The sequence below is a fragment of the Oncorhynchus masou genome, chromosome 4, assembly GCF_036934945.1.
Source record: "Oncorhynchus masou masou isolate Uvic2021 chromosome 4, UVic_Omas_1.1, whole genome shotgun sequence".
NCBI lineage: Eukaryota > Metazoa > Chordata > Actinopteri > Salmoniformes > Salmonidae > Oncorhynchus > Oncorhynchus masou.
The window spans coordinates 7,978,370-7,994,178 of record NC_088215.1 but is presented as its reverse complement, the minus strand read 5'-3'; the positions used below and the strand labels follow the sequence as shown (position 1 = coordinate 7,994,178).

Here is a 15,809-nt window from a genome sequence, read left to right as displayed (position 1 = left end):
ATTTAGGTCAACATTGAATCATTCAGAGATCCTCACTGAACTTCTGGACAGAGTTTGCTGCACTGAAAGTAAAGGGGCTGAATAATTTTGCACGGCCAATGTTTCAGTTTTTGATTTGTTAAAAAAGTTTTGGGGCTTGTTGTATTAATACTTTCACCCCGAGTCTGTCATAAACCCTTAAAATAGAAGACTATCAAAACGCAACTGACTCAACATTCCACACAAAGCAATGTTGTTTACTCTCAGGTAAACTACAGTGGAGCTTGTATTGGCATAGTGTGGGTAGTATGAGGGGGGAAGAGGCTGAGATCCAGTATAAGGTAGAAGTGGATACAGGAAATTAGTTTAAAGAGTATACTAAGTAGAAAGTCATTATATACAGTCTACATTCTTTTTAAGAGAAACTGGGCCCCACTCCAGTACAGTAGGTGGCGGTAATGCACCATAACGTTGGATGCCAACTGCGGATAAACCCCACCGAAGAAGAATCCACAGACAGCTACTCAGAACTTGGACAAGTCAGGGGACGTACGCAGAATACGTTTGTCAGCTGTCAGTGCACTTTACAGCCTGGTAAGTTTGATTCCGTTGGCTACTTTACTTAAAATATCATACATGTTCAGGAACATTAAAAAAAATAAAGAAGGCCTAATAGACATACAGCTGGCCACTTCACTCAAGCAAATAATGTAACAACACAACATCTCATTTCTCTATCCAAAAGGGGAAACGGTAAGGTTAGAATCAAAATAAAGTAGATAATGACTTCGCGCAACGTTAGTATCTTCAAAACCCAAATATTTAATATATATATGCACCACGGAAGCAAAGACTGTAAATAAGTTTCGTTTCGCCAGAGTGACGCACTGGAACTAGAATACCATTCTACTAGCGACAGGTTTTTCTTTCAAAATAAGAGTCTCCCTGCAAGGATATGGAAAGCTTTGTGACTATCCTTTTGTTTAACACTAGTTACGTACAACTATTTCTCAAAGCATTGCAACCACCTTGGAAAAATAACCTATTTTTTTTTAAATCATTCATTATTTATACCAGCATTTAATTTGAAAGTTTACACATGCTGTTATATTAATACAGAGTGTTGCTGGCCTTTTATTCTACATTGGCCACAATGAAAAAAAAAAAAAATGTATATTTAATTTTTTTATTTAACCTTTATTTAACTAGGCAAGTCATTTACAATGATGGCCTACCCTATATACACTGAATTACATACTGGTTTATAGAGAAAAAAAACAACTTATTTGTGCCGGTGTTCCCCAAGTTTTCACAATCATTGTAAAGCCCTAGTTATGTTTTTGCAACCTGTGTGAAATGGCTAGGTAGTTAGTCGTGCTTGCTTGTGGCGTTTCAATCAGTGACGTCGTGTTTTCAGACCTTGAAGTAGTTGTTTCCCTTGGAAGTAGTTGTTTCCCTTGGAAGTAGTTGTTTCCCTTGGAAGTAGTTGTTTCCCTTGGAAGTAGTTGTTTCCCTTGCTCCGCAAGGGCCACAGCTTTTCTGGAGCGATTGGAAAGGGGCCGAAGCAATACACTGACAGTAATTTCTGAATAAATAATGTGATTTGTGATTAATTTAAGGAATTAAACAAATCTGTCCAAGATTTTAAGGTCAACCCTGTTACGTTAACTGAACTCGCATTTTAATATTGTGAAGCTATTTCTGTAAAACATCTAATAGTCAAATCAGTGTAAAAGCAGGTGAGCTGGTTCTACTCTTTTTGCCCATTTTCTGGTGTTCTGTGTTGGAAAACTGAGCTGGTTGAGAATAACACATCAATCCTGCTACTTTATTTATGGTCAACCCTGTTTATTTATGGTCAACCTTCAACCTTACTACTTTATTTATGGTCAACCCTGCTACTTTATTTATGGTCAACCCTGTTTATTTATGGTCAACCTTCAACCTTACTACTTTATTTATGGTCAACCCTGCTACTTTATTTATGGTCAACCCTGTTTATTTATGGTCAACCTTCAACCTTACTACTTTATTTATGGTCAACCCTGCTACTTTATTTATGGTCAACCCTTCTACTTTATTTATGGTCAACCCTGCTACTTTATTTATGGTCAACCCTTCTACTTTATTTATGGTCAACCCTGCTACTTTATTTATGGTCAACCCTTCTACTTTATTTATGGTCAACCCTGCTACTTTATTTATGGTCAACCCTGCTACTTTATTTATGGTCAACCCCGCTACTTTATTTATGGTCAACCATGCTACTTTATTTATGGTCAACCCCGCTACTTTATTTATGGTCAACCCCGCTACTTTATTTATGGTCAACCCCGCTACTTTATTTATGGTCAACCCCGCTACTTTATTTATGGTCAACCCCGCTACTTTATTTATGGTCAACCCCGCTACTTTATTTATGGTCAACCCTGCTACTTTATTTATGGTCAACCCCGCTACTTTATTTATGGTCAACCATGCTACTTTATTTATGGTCAACGGTCAACCTTGCTACTTTATTTATGGTCAACGGTCAACCCTGCTACTTTATTTATGGTCAACCCTGCTACTTTATTTATGGTCAACCCTGCTACTTTATTTATGGTCAACCATGCTACTTTATTTATGGTCAACCATGCTACTTTATTTGTCACCCCCCAAAAATATTTAAGGGATTTGGGATTTTTAAATTTTTTATTAAGTTTAACATGTGCGTTTTGACATTCAGCTAAATAAACCTTTTTCCCAAAAAGTTGCAAACAATAGTGCAACTTGGTTGAGCTACCCCAATATTGTGAACATACCAATAGCTATACCAAGTGGTCTTCATTTTTTTTTTACACTTAAAAAAACACTTTGCATATAAGCACCATGTAATTGGCAATTGATTACAATTTAATATCTTTAGAATGAGTTATCAACATTGCAATGTTTTGAAATGTGAGCTTTTATTTTGAAGGTTTCCAGACAAAGGTGACGTCATCATTTCTGCTGTTGGCAGAATAGTAGTTTTAAACAGAACACTCACAGACAACACAGCAGCAGACAGTTGTAGTTCCATCATGGCGGAGGATATGTTTTCCCTCATGAGTCTCGAGGACGAACTGAGCTGTAGCATCTGCCTCTGTGCTTTCGACTGTCCGGTGACAATTCCATGTGGACACAACTTTTGCCAAGAGTGTCTCCTAGAAACATGGAAAGACAACTACAGCTGTCCACAATGCCGGACCCACTTCACCACCAAACCAGAGTTGAAGAAGAACACCGTTCTCAGCACTGTTGTGGAAACGTTCAAAATGAAGTCGAATAAAAGCGACCTCCCCAGTGAGGTGGACGACTTAATCATGTGGGATGCGGTCAAGATGGAGCCCAAAGAGGTGCCTATCTTGTGCGACACCTGTATGGAAGCCAAAGCATTCAAGACCTGCCTCACGTGTATGGCGTCGTTCTGCCTTGAGCACGTGAGGCCTCATCATGAGAACCCAGTGTTTGGCGCGCATCAGCTGAACGAGCCTCTGGGTGACCTGCGCGACCGTATCTGCCCCGACCACCACAAGCTGATGGAGTTCTACTGTGTCCAACATGGCCGCTGTATCTGTGGTGTCTGTCTGCAGCAGGTGCATAAAGGCTGTACCTTCTCCAACCCTGATGAACAACGGGCACTGCAAGAGGTAAGTTCACAATAGATGTTAATAATACACCCCATCCACAGTCAGGCATACAGTCGTGTTGTGCCACCCCATTGCCCCCATGTAGTGCATTACAACTGTCTAGAAGACTGAACTTTTTTATAACAGGAAAGGGGATAGACCAGAGCCTGTCGTTTTAATGGGAGCAAATGAATCATAGTGGGCAGAGCCAAGCACGAGCTAGTGAGATCCTATTGGCTCATTCTGGCATTTATTTGCATATTTCCGTTATGGAACGCCTACTCTGAAGTGTATGTACAAGAACTCAATCCTAAACAATGTCGTTTTAAGAAACTTTGGCAAAAGTTAGTCTACAAAACCCAGTTCACTGTTACAGATTCTAGTTTTTGAAACGGATAACTGAATGCTGGCCAAAATCCTTCAACCACTGCCGGCCCCTGGGCTTCCTCTCATCACAATATTTGGTAGTGAGTGGGAACTAACCAGATGTTTCACATTTATACATCTGTTGAAATACCTAGCATACCGTTCTGTTGGGATACCTAGTCAGTTGCGCAACAATGCGTTCAACCGAAATGTGTCTTCCGCATTTAACCCAACCCCTCTGAATTGGAGAGGTGCAGGGGGCTGCCTTAATCGACGTCCATGCCATCAGCACCCGGGGAGCAGTTGTTAGGGGTTAACTGCCTTGCTCAAGGGCAGAACGGCAGATTTTTCCACCTTTCCGGCACAGCGATTCAAACCACCTTTTGGTTACTGGCCCAAAGCTCTTAACCGCTAGGCTACAGGCGTAAGGTCACTGGTTCAAGCCTCAGTACTGACTGTTTACCCTATTTAGCTACAGAAGTGATGTCATTGATCAAATCACTAATCCTAAAAGAAAACAAAAGTTAACCCATCTTAAGAGTTAGAAATGTTTTATTTGGTTGAAGATGATATTCATTCATGTCTCTTTCAGTCTGATTTGAGGGGCAAGTTGAGTCTGCTGGATGGAAAGATTGACAAGAACCAGACTGTCATCTCTCAGATGAGTGACCAGCAGAGCAAGTTGAAGGTGAGCTACCATTTTTTCTTTAAACAAAGGACTCAAGAAAATGTCTTTAACTACTGTATTCACGAGTAAGTAATCAATATACAAAGCAGTTTGAAAGCTTTGAGCACGTGGAAAAACTAAATATCGAACACCCACACAGTAAGAGCTGTGTGATATGCTGTGCGAGAGATCAATTTGAGATCTCCACGTATACCGTGTGTCCGTTTCCTCCAGGACTCTGCAGCCAGCAGGAAGAGAGCTCTGGAGGACGAGTACCGCCAAATCCGGGAGCTGCTGGACCGTGACGAGCGTGAGGCTCTGAACACCGTGGACCGCGAGCAGGAGAGCGCTCAGACCAAACTCCAGAACCTCATAAAGAAGTTCAACCAGAACATTGCGAAGCTTAGTGCGGCAAAAGGTGGCATCGACAGCCTGCTCAGTCAGACTCAGACCATGGCTTTCCTACAGGTGAGTCCAGTGTAGCGAAGGTGGCTTTGGTGAACTGCTCGCACTCAGGTGACGAGAAACTTTGCCAGAAAGCAGAAGACTTGCGTCAGCTCCCGGGCCTTAGCTCAGTGGGCTAATAGTCTTGAAATGATAATATTGACTATAATATATCTGGTTGGTTTTTACCTTTTCCTTTGGGACAGGCCTCAGTTGACATGCCGGCAGCGGTGGCCTTTGACCCCTATACCCCGAAGGTCAACCTGGACTTTAAGGCCTTGGCAGCCTGGCATGCCTACTCTGCAGTCCTGAAGGAGCATCTCACATGTGTACTGAAACAGCCTGTAGAGGCCAGACTGCAGATACTCAAACCAGGTGTGTGTGTGTATATACAAGTGTATGAAACATGCTTATGGGCGGCATTTGTATGATGCCTTGTCCATACAAAGTTCTGGAATTAAATTCAATATCACATGTTCGACAATGGTGATTTTTACATTGCAGAGCAATAAGGGATCAAACAATGAGTCCAATCAAACAATAATTCACAATCCAACATCTCATCCCTCAAATTGGTTACCAATCTGGTGTTGTGAGGCGTTTGCTTTCTAGATTCCAAGCATTATACTTAGTCACCACTAGCCGGCCTCCGCCCAGTACCCTGCCCTGAACTTTAGTCAGTGTTACTAGACGGCTACCACCCAGTACTCAACCCTGCACCTTAGACACTGCTGCCCTATTTACATAGTCATAGAATACTGGTCACTTTAATAATGTTTACTTACAGTTTTACCCACTTCATATGTATATACTGTAGTCAAGGCCTATCGTATTTAACTATGGCTTTAAATCCAATTTCTATTCATAATGTGTATACACACCATCATATACATAGTGTACAAACCATTAAGAACACCTGTTTTTTTCCCTGACAGACTGACCAGGTGAATCCAGATGACAGCTATGATCCCTTATTGATGCCACTTATTAAATCCACTTCAAATCAGTGTAGATGGGGGGGGGTACACTGGGATTTTGAAGCCTTGAGACAATTGAGGTGTGGATTGTGTATGTGTGCCATTCAGAGGGTGAATGGGCAAGAGAAAATATTTATGTGCCTTTGGTAGTAGGTTCCAGGCGCACAGATTTTAGTGTCAAGAACTGCAACGCTGCTGGGTTTTTCACACGCAGCAGTTTCCCATGTGTATCAAGAATGGTCCCCCCCACCCAAAGATTCAATGATTATGAAATCCCTGCTATTATCAAAAGTATCAACAGTAGTAGATGTAGGCTACCGTTAATCATTGCCATTTCCCCATTAATCTACAATCTTTGGTTATGGTCATTTCCATTTATTCAATGTATTAATATGGCATAGCGTTCTCATTCTCGTAGTGTACAGGTTGCTTGGAGAGCTCAAACTGTCTAATGTTTATCGTAGAAAGAATGTAACCATCTACATTTCCTAATCTAATGTTTTGCTTAAAGTTAATCTAGCATTTTACCAGAGAGAAAAGAGGCAACACATCAGAGCGCTGTCTGATAGAATGTCAGTTTGTGAATTCTCATCCGAGTGGAGAAGTGCAACTGAAGCAAAAAATGTGTCTGATACCGAGCAGAAACTAACTAAACTCACCCCATTCCGTACAAATGTGCGCAACCGCAACATTTAAACGAGGCTACAAAGAAAACGAATGGGACTGTAGCGACTGTGTTGACTTCAAAATCGGGGGTGTGAACTAGGTTTCTATTCAAGCGGTGATGGACATGGTAATGGCTCTATAGTGTTGGAGAAAAGTTGAGAAAACTGACCCTCCGTTACATCGTAACGTGTCATTCCGTAACGTACAGCACGCATAAAGCAACTATTTATGTCTTACAATCTCTCTCCACCAGGTGTAGCATTTCTCTCATCCTTTAAAAACAAGAAATGGACAGTAAGGGGTAAGGGGGGGGGAAACAGTCATTTTTTTGCGTCATCATTGCATGCGATCATCATTCTCAAAGCCGCTGTTGACTTCTAAGATCACTTTAGCACCGCCCTAAAAACCCGATTCAAATTCGACACAAACGTTCAAATAGGTATACACATTATATAAACTCTTTATAGTGTTTTATTTACATTTTAGAGGCGATAAGGTGATAAGTTGGACAGATGGAGTGGAAAAAAAGCAATTTTCCCACACAACATCTCTCCTTCTCACTATCACGCATTAGTATCGCTTCCCCACCCGCCATTTTTAAAAAGACCCGACGGGGCTCATTGCCTTCTTGAATCATGCAGAAACGGGCAGCGTTTAGGTCATGTAATTGATTCTGTTGGAAAGTGGAGAAATTGTGCTTTACAATGGTATTGACATTACAGTTGATCTGGAAGTATTGCGTTTTTGGGGTGCACGCAAAAAATGTTCTGGAGGCAAGCTGAAGTTCGGAGCCGAAGTCACGCCCCTTCGTCAGTGATTGGTCAACAGTAGGGATACTTCAATAAAGTCTGTCATTCAAGGAGACACGACTCTTTCATGCCCATTTTTTCGTTGCAAAAAAAACTGCACAGAACATCTTAGTTAGATGTAAAACTGCTTGACTAAGATTGTCGGCAAAAACTCATGTCATTCATTTTGACGGTATTTTAGATGAATTCTGACTATTTTGAGGAAGTGTATACTGGCTACAGCCTCAAAATGGACAAACAGTACTATTGCTGCTTTTTTTCCCTCTCATTTTTCAAGCACACTCGTTCGTTTAGGCTAGCCAAGGTTGGCTAGGCACAAGCCGAACAAACTGACGCCTTAACATAGCTCATTATGGTTTCAATGAATGGCAATCGAGCAATTAGAACTTATCTGTAATGGTTATGATAAGTTATTCATGGTTGCGTGCTGTTGGCATAGACAAATGCACACATTTTCCAGTGTATTATATTTATTATATTTTTTTTCATTAGAGCACTCAAATTATGCGAGTTCTAGAACAGTAAAATGTCACATGCCCATCCCTATTGTCGAGTCCATGCCCCGACGAATTGAGGCTGTTCTGAGGGCAAAGGGTGGGTGCCACTCAATATTAGGAAGGTGTTCTTAATGTTTTATACACTCAGTGTATACATTTATTTTCCGCACTTTGACATTGCTCGTTCTAAAATGTCTTAATTCATTTTTTTGGGGAGAGAGATTTGGGTGTATTGTTATTACTGCGCTGTTGGAGCTTGGAGCATAAGCCTTTCGCTACACCCGCAATAACACCTGCTAAATATGTGGACATTACCAATAAAATGTGATTTCTTCCCAACAGCTGAGAGGTTTACTCCTCCTCTGCTGCCAAACCTCTATGAAATGGGTGAGTGCCGATACGCCCTCGTCTTTATAATAACTACATAACTCCTGTATGCCAGATACAGTAGCGGTTGTAACCTCCCGGAAAGGTATGGCTTTTGTCTGGCTAAATGGTACAGCCACAATAGTTTGTGAAATAAGTAATCGACTCATAGCCTCATCACGACCTTGGGCACTGTATTTACTTGGGTACAGTGTGACACTATCTAAAGTTTCATCTGGTCTTTGTTTCAGGAGGCATGCCACCACCAGGTCACATGAGAATGCCTCGATCCCACAGCCCAGGAGCCCCACTCAGGGCAAACCAGAGGAAGAAGCCTCCACAAGATTCAAACCGAGAGAGAAGTAGGCAATTACACGATGGGTCGTTTGTGGCCTTGTAGCCTGATAAAGATGGCCTTTTTAGTGTCTAGGTACATTCTACCAAGACACTACATTGAACCATTCAACAAACATAGAATACGATGCACCGACTAGGTCTCTCCATTTCCTTCTCAGACCAGACAAAAACAGGACAAATACAGCTCGTTCTATTCAGTCAGAAACATCTGTGACATGAAGGGTTCAAAAACCGAGTGGCAGATCATTGTTATACTGTCAATTTATTTTATTTTACCTTTATTTAACTAGGCAAGTCAGTTTAGAACAAATTCTAATTTTCAATGACGGCCTAGGAACAGTGGGTTAACTACCTGTTCAGGGGCAGATTTATACCTTGTCAGCTCGGGGGTTTGAACTTGCAACCTTTCGGTTACTAGTCCAACACTCTAGGTTACCCTGCCGCCCCAATAAAGACTTACTGCCAATTATACAACTCTATTTACACCTCTGAAGGGTCAACTATGACCCAGAGTTACTTTTTTGATCCTACAAGTCTCTCAACCATTTCTCCCTTTCAGAGTCAGACAAGAAACGAGATCACAAGGAAGGGAAAGAACATAAGGCTGACAGTGAGAACTGATTTTTCAGTGTTTTTTCTGTGTGTTTACTTCAACTACTGCCAAGCTCAGATAACAGGTGTGCTGTGCATGACATGTTATTTGTTTATGATCCGGTTTAACAGGGTTATGGCTGTTCAGTCTGTTTTTCAAACCTTCGTTGGAGAGAGAGCTTAAAGGGATATTTTGTCAAATAAGCAAATGTTGGCTAGACGCTCCCATAGACTTCCAGATATTGTGCTACTACTAGTTAGCAATCGCGTGAGAAACTACCTTCAACTTCCTTCAAACTGCATGCAGACACTAATATGGTATCATTGAGTTCATCGGACTCATTGTATAAAAAATAAATAAAAGGGGGCTTAATTGCCAAAAAGTCTAACTATCCCTTTAACCTACATGCTTTAGGCAGCAGCTGACTCATACAATATTGTGTAAAAGTACTACCTTCAATCATTGGATATGAAAATATATTCTAAATTAATTGTTTGTCTTCCCTCAGAAAATCCCCAAAAGCCACCGAATGCTCCCAGAGAGTTCCCCACTTATGTTCCACACACACCGAGGGACCACCCCAGAGGACAATCAGCAGAACCCAGACCCAGGAACAGGGAGGACCCAGGTAGAACTGTTGTTCATGCAAAAAAAAATCTATACACTGGGGAAATGTTGCTTAAAACGATACCCTCTGCTCGAGCAGCTGAATTCCATAAATGAGCCTCCAATGACAAATTTGAATGCAATTCTGGATACGGGGGGTGTATTCCAGAGAGATGGTTTTACATATTTAGGATTCCCTGAAAATATCCCGCTTCTCTTAACCAGATGAGGGAGTACGTGATTTCTTGGTTCCAGAACGTCTGCTTCTCGTTTAAGTAATTATGCTAAGTGAATTGCAGATTGGTTGATCTGACAACTGGCACGCAAACAACAACAAAAATTGGCCTCGTGGCGATGACAGAAATAAACGACAGCTATGGATTCAAAAAGACAGAGCCCAACATTTCACAAGTTTAGAACAAGAAACTATTGTAAACATACAACGAACATGTTCACACATTTACCAAAAATGTAATACAGCTGCCGCTGCAAAAGCCAGAGCGGGAGCCTGGCAGAAAATTGCAGACCGAGTAAATGCTTAAGTGAAGCGGACCAATTCCAATATCTAATAGGCCTAGCTTACACACATGGGTGACTAGTGATAATGCTTTCACTTTATAGAGCACTGTCATTGCAACGCTGGTGATATTCGTGTCACGGCTATGGCCTAAGAAGTCAATTGTAGTAGCCATTCCATAGCCTGTATAGGATGAATAATTCATTAAGTGCGTTTCACGACAACATGGGCAACAATGTGTTCTATGTTAAGTTGTAACACCAGTGACGTTTGCAAAATCTGCGGGATGAATTAGGCTATTTATCACTTTTCATCGTGTTGCTTAGGTTTATTCATTTAGCGATTTAGCAAAACATTGCAGCCTACTGTACCTGCAAGTCTGTTAAAGACCTCCTTGATTATATGGACCGCTTGATGGGCAGGGAATGTAACAAAGACATTAACAACAAACAAAAAATCTCTAATGCAAGACGGGCTCTTCTTACGGCTCTACGCACAGTTGCCTTGCCAAATCGTTCAGCGTCATCCTCATTGTACAGGAAACTTCCAGATTGCTACGTAATACAGAGTTTGTAGGCCTATGTCAGTTAAGGCGAAACTAAGTTGGATTACATTGGCTATGTACGGGTGGAGTAAATTGGCCAGATATTGATTGTGCGGAATAGGTTCCACAAAAAAAACTCTGAATGATTTCAAGGATCTATTCGAGGTCCAATAGTTTGTTCCCTTCGTTGTTTGCCGTGCGTTACAAAGGCTCTGATGTCAATTGTGTTTTCCGCAAAGCGACAGGCCATAGTGACGGACAACAATCTGATTGGCGGAGAAGCCCCGTCTTTATTTACCAGGACAGGCTAAGATCAAGTTAACCTCTGAAGGTAGCAGGTTTGCTTCCGAGCATTCGTTGCTATGGTCGATCAGGCTACAGGTCAAGCTCTCTTTCTGGAAACGTAAATCCGGAGTTAGTTTGACATATCTCGCCAACTCCCTAATCCGGCTTTCTGGACCACCCCTCCGGTTGATCAAAGTCACCTATGCACTCTACTAAACTAATGTCATGGTGTTTCTCTTACAGGACAACCAAGTGTTCTCCCAAGTATCACGTCTGCAGCAAAACGAAATGACCTTCTGCAATGTAAGTTCACAAGTGGTTTACCGCAACCACGTAGCAAACCGACTCTGGCTCAGTCTAGGGAAGCTAGGATAGGCTATAAGTTTGCCAGAAGATACCGACCCTACCGTTGCGCTTGTTTACACTGAGCTGCACTGGGGCCGGAACTCAATCATGGTTACATTAAGACACCGTGGAGCCGGCGTGAGATATGGGAAGGAAAACGTACCTCGATGCAGGGATGGGATATGCCACTGTGCTCCTTTTATCCACGCTGCTCCATCGGAATCTTCTGGCAAGTCTGTAACCTCTGAGTGTGCGTTCAACATAAGTCAACAGGGTGTTGTGAATGTCTCGAGGGGAGACGGCTCATGTTGGTTGTGGTCGCTCATATGATGGCAAGTATAACAATATACAGAAAGGCATGCCAAACAAAAAAGTTTCAAACACTCAGCAGGAGATCCCCATTGGCTTGGGATGCTACTCCTTGATCCGCTTCCAAGATTGTTACAGTAATTGCCAGTCAATCACTCGCACCTGTGAGCAATTACACAATCCTTAACCCTGCTGGTACTCCTAACACCTGGCCTGGCAGCTGCTGCCATCCGTGGAGGGATGTCTGTAGTGGAAATAGATTCTGTGGTCTAACCACTTATCTCCCTGTATTTCTAACACTAGCTTGAAAACAAGTACTGCATTCTGAAGGAACTTTTAGAAAAGTGTGTGCGATGGGTGTGTTTGTGTGCGAGAGAGAATCTTACCTCCTGTTTCTCCCTCACCAGATGGCACGGTTCTCACCCTTGACCTCAAAACAGCCCACAAGCGCATCTCCCTCACAGAGAACATGACCGTGGCCTCTGTGTCAGACGAGCCCACCCCTTACCCCGATGGCCCCGCCCGTTTCTCCGTCTGCAGCCAGGTGCTCACTTCCAAGGGCTTCTCCCGCGGCCGCCACTACTGGGAGGTCAAGATGAGCAGCAACAACTTCACCGGCATTGGCCTGGCCTACAACAGCATCGACCGGAAGGGTCCGGCTAGCCGGCTGGGGCGTAACGCCCAGTCCTGGTGCGTGGAGTGGTTCAACGTCAAGCTGTCGGCCTGGCACGCCAGCAGTGAGACTGTACTGCAGAACCCGAATCCGACCCGCGTCGGCGTGCTGCTGGATTGCGAGGAGGGAACGGCCACTTTCTATAACGTACAGGACCGGGCATACCCGTTCCATACGTTTGTGTTCCAGTTCGCCGAGGCAGTGTACCCGGCGTTCTGGCTCTTCTCCAGCGGCTCGTCTGTTAGCCTGTGCAAGCTGCAGTCTTAAGACGTTAACACACAAACACACATTCTTGTCCCTCGCAAATAATTAGAATATACAGCATCTTGGGTCAATAAATTACTTAATCATACTGATATTGGGAACTTGTATCTTAAAGGTTATTATTTGGTTGTGGTCACTGACTATAGTAATAATGCAGTGTAGGTCATATCATTTTGGACTTTAGTCTCTTGTAACTGCAGCAACCTCTATACAGGCAGCATTTGTTAATCAGTAACTAATGAAAACTAAGCACTTGCATACAGGTAAAGGAACATTACAAATGATTATACAATATTATTGTATTGTCAAAAGCATGATTGACATCCTTACTACCTTTTTGTTTTACTACTGTTGTGATGTCAGCAGCATGCTGTGAAAGGAATTGAAGTCAATTTATTCCTTCATGGTTCATCAGACATAGCGAGTTACATTGGCTGGATAGAAGGAATGAGCTGACATTGTGATCATTTATGTCTGATTCGCAAGTGGTTACGTGACATGCTGTGGGGCGGCAGGGTAGCCTAGTGGTTAGAGCATTGGACTGGTAACCGGAAGGTTGCGAGTTCAAACCCCCGAGCTGACAAGGTAGAAATCTATCGTTCTGCCCCTGAACAGGCAGTTAACCCACTGTTCCCAGGCTGTCATTGAAAATAAGAATTTGTTCTTAACTAACTCGCCTGGTTAAATAAAGGTAAAATTAAATTTAAAAAAAAATATGCAAACACGACTTACAAACAGAACTACTAAGTGGTATTTGAACCAGGCGAATGAGTTCTTTCTCCAGCTCTGCAGTCCTGGCTAAATGTCTTGATCATCCAGTTTATTTACAGATACATTTAAGTGGTCTGTGGGTAGCTGTTTACAGCCTGTTTTATCAGAGCTTATGATCTCTTGGTGTGGGTCTTGGCAGTACACAGTAATCACATGTAATATACACAAAACGACGTGAATAAACATGTCTAACATGTATGTTATCTGCTGTATGGGAACAGTACCACAACGTTCAGAAGGCCATGTACTGGCACACCTATGCAAGAGTGTGGATGGCTTTTACTGGTGTCAGGCATCCCGCATTAGGGAATGTCATATCCAATAACACCACTGGATATAGAGAATCAATGAATCGAACAGAAAAGCATCCACATTATTCTTGATACCCCCAAAGGAAAAGTGGGTATCGTTCACTTTTTTTCTTGATCTAATACATTTCGCTACAGTGTTTCACATAGAGCCTGTAAGTGAAGGGGGTTTCCGCATGGTGCAGTGGGAGGATGTGCTGAAAGCGCTTCCTGACACTGCTACTACAGGCTTGATAGAACCTAGCCTGGTTGCCAGATCTGCATTTGTTTTAGAATTACAGTGAACAGGGCAGAGGAGTTGGTTGATCTGGCAACCAGGCTAGATAGGCCCAGCCTGGCCCATAAGAACAAGCAGAGGTCATTTAGACCCTGTGAACTAGGACTTGTTCCAACTCTGTGGGTTTTGTAAATAGGGATGATATAGGGCTGGGGGTTTTTCCTGTCTATGTGACCAGACAAAAGAAAAACTCTGGGCCCAAGTTATAGCTAATGTAGCTATAGCCCATAGCTAGGGCCTTCTCATGTCCTACAAGGGTACGTATCTGTAGCACAGTGATGGTCTGTTGGTGTTAGTTTGGACATCTGTGGGTGTCACATTGTCTGTAACGTGGGTGCATGCTTCTCATAATTCATGCCTCTGATATTGTGGATTGGAACTTTTCCATTTATGGACATACAGCCATCGCTACGATCGGAGAGCAAGTTGAGAATAGCATGTGATGGATTAGTTTTGCTTTGCAAAGCCTGGTGCCAAATGAATAGTTGGTGTCATTGCCTTCTCCCGCTATAGAAACACTAGTTTTCCTGATTTAAGGGATTTCGACTGTTAGTGGAATGAAGGCAAGCTGATATTTAAGGAAAAGATGAATTCATTTGCTGGATTGAAGCCATTATTGCCACTGGCTTTTTAAGAGATCCCCAAAGGTTTGGACAAAGTCTGAACGACTCGCGTACACAACACCAGATAGAGCAACGATCAGAGGGCCATTGTCATGGTCCTTGTGTTTCAGCACGTTATCCTCTCTGTCCATTCCTTCCGTCTTATAAGCTCGGTTCTTAATTAATGTGCTGATGGTGTACTTTGTGTTGATTTTGGTTTACTGACTTTGTTTGATTGAGTCTTGTTTAACTGAAAAATCTATTTGAAATTGTTGGTTGTGTTTTAAAGGGTAAGGTATTGATTCTGTTTGTGTATAAAGGGTTTAATCTGGTTAAAGACAATTTGAAAATGTCCCCTCGTGATTTACTATTATAAGCCATTTTGGGCTAATGTATTCCTCCAAAAATGTATCACATACAAATACATATAGTTACTAATGAGTGTGGTGGTGTTGTGGCTTATTTGTTCTACATATCTAGACACGTATGTACTGCATTTGGGGATTATATTACTTCAAACTGCTCAGTAGACTTACCGCAAGTGCATGGGAAGAAAAAACACTATTGCTTTTCATATTATATACATGTAAAACAATGACATTCATAATATATATGAAAATATTTATTATTGGTGTTTCCAAATCCTAATTTACATTGCTTATTACATTCAGTGAAATAATCCGTTTCAACATCTGTTGTAGCAAATTCAGTAAAGCCGATTTTATTTTCATCTTTGTCTCTTAAATGTTCCTCTTTTTTAATTGCTTTAAAGTGATTCATTGTTTGCTTACAATAAAAGTAATTTATCCATCTCTCGACCCATCTTTTCTTTTTAAATGGCCATGAAGCAGGTGGCAAATTTCGTGCCAATTCGATGGAGAGAAAATGGAGTCATATGCATTCCATTCTATTATGCCAGTAAAGTGCTGTTATGACTA

The 15,809-nt window shown here is 42.0% G+C and overlaps 1 protein-coding gene across 3 annotated transcripts; it reads left to right on the top strand.

Annotated features, from left to right (window-relative positions):
* The first annotated feature begins 480 nt into the window (after window positions 1-480).
* On the top strand, window positions 481-15,683 carry LOC135522557 (E3 ubiquitin/ISG15 ligase TRIM25-like). 3 transcript variants are annotated; one of them, XR_010452703.1, is made up of 12 exons: window positions 481-573; window positions 2,939-3,650; window positions 4,588-4,683; window positions 4,897-5,130; window positions 5,313-5,481; window positions 8,398-8,442; window positions 8,673-8,783; window positions 9,338-9,388; window positions 9,879-9,998; window positions 11,566-11,625; window positions 12,384-14,220; window positions 14,311-15,683. XR_010452703.1 is itself a non-coding variant. In XM_064948937.1 (11 exons), the coding sequence occupies exons 2-11, from the start codon at window positions 3,042-3,044 to the stop codon at window positions 12,914-12,916; spliced, it is 2,028 nt and encodes a 675-aa protein (XP_064805009.1). In that variant the 5' UTR covers window positions 481-573; window positions 2,939-3,041; the 3' UTR covers window positions 12,917-15,683. The 3 variants fall into 3 exon arrangements, 2 of the variants coding, with proteins under 2 accessions (XP_064805009.1, XP_064805022.1); XM_064948937.1 differs by having other exon boundaries at window positions 12,384-15,683; XM_064948950.1 differs by lacking the exon at window positions 9,338-9,388 and having other exon boundaries at window positions 12,384-15,683.
* The last annotated feature ends 126 nt before the right edge of the window (window positions 15,684-15,809 follow it).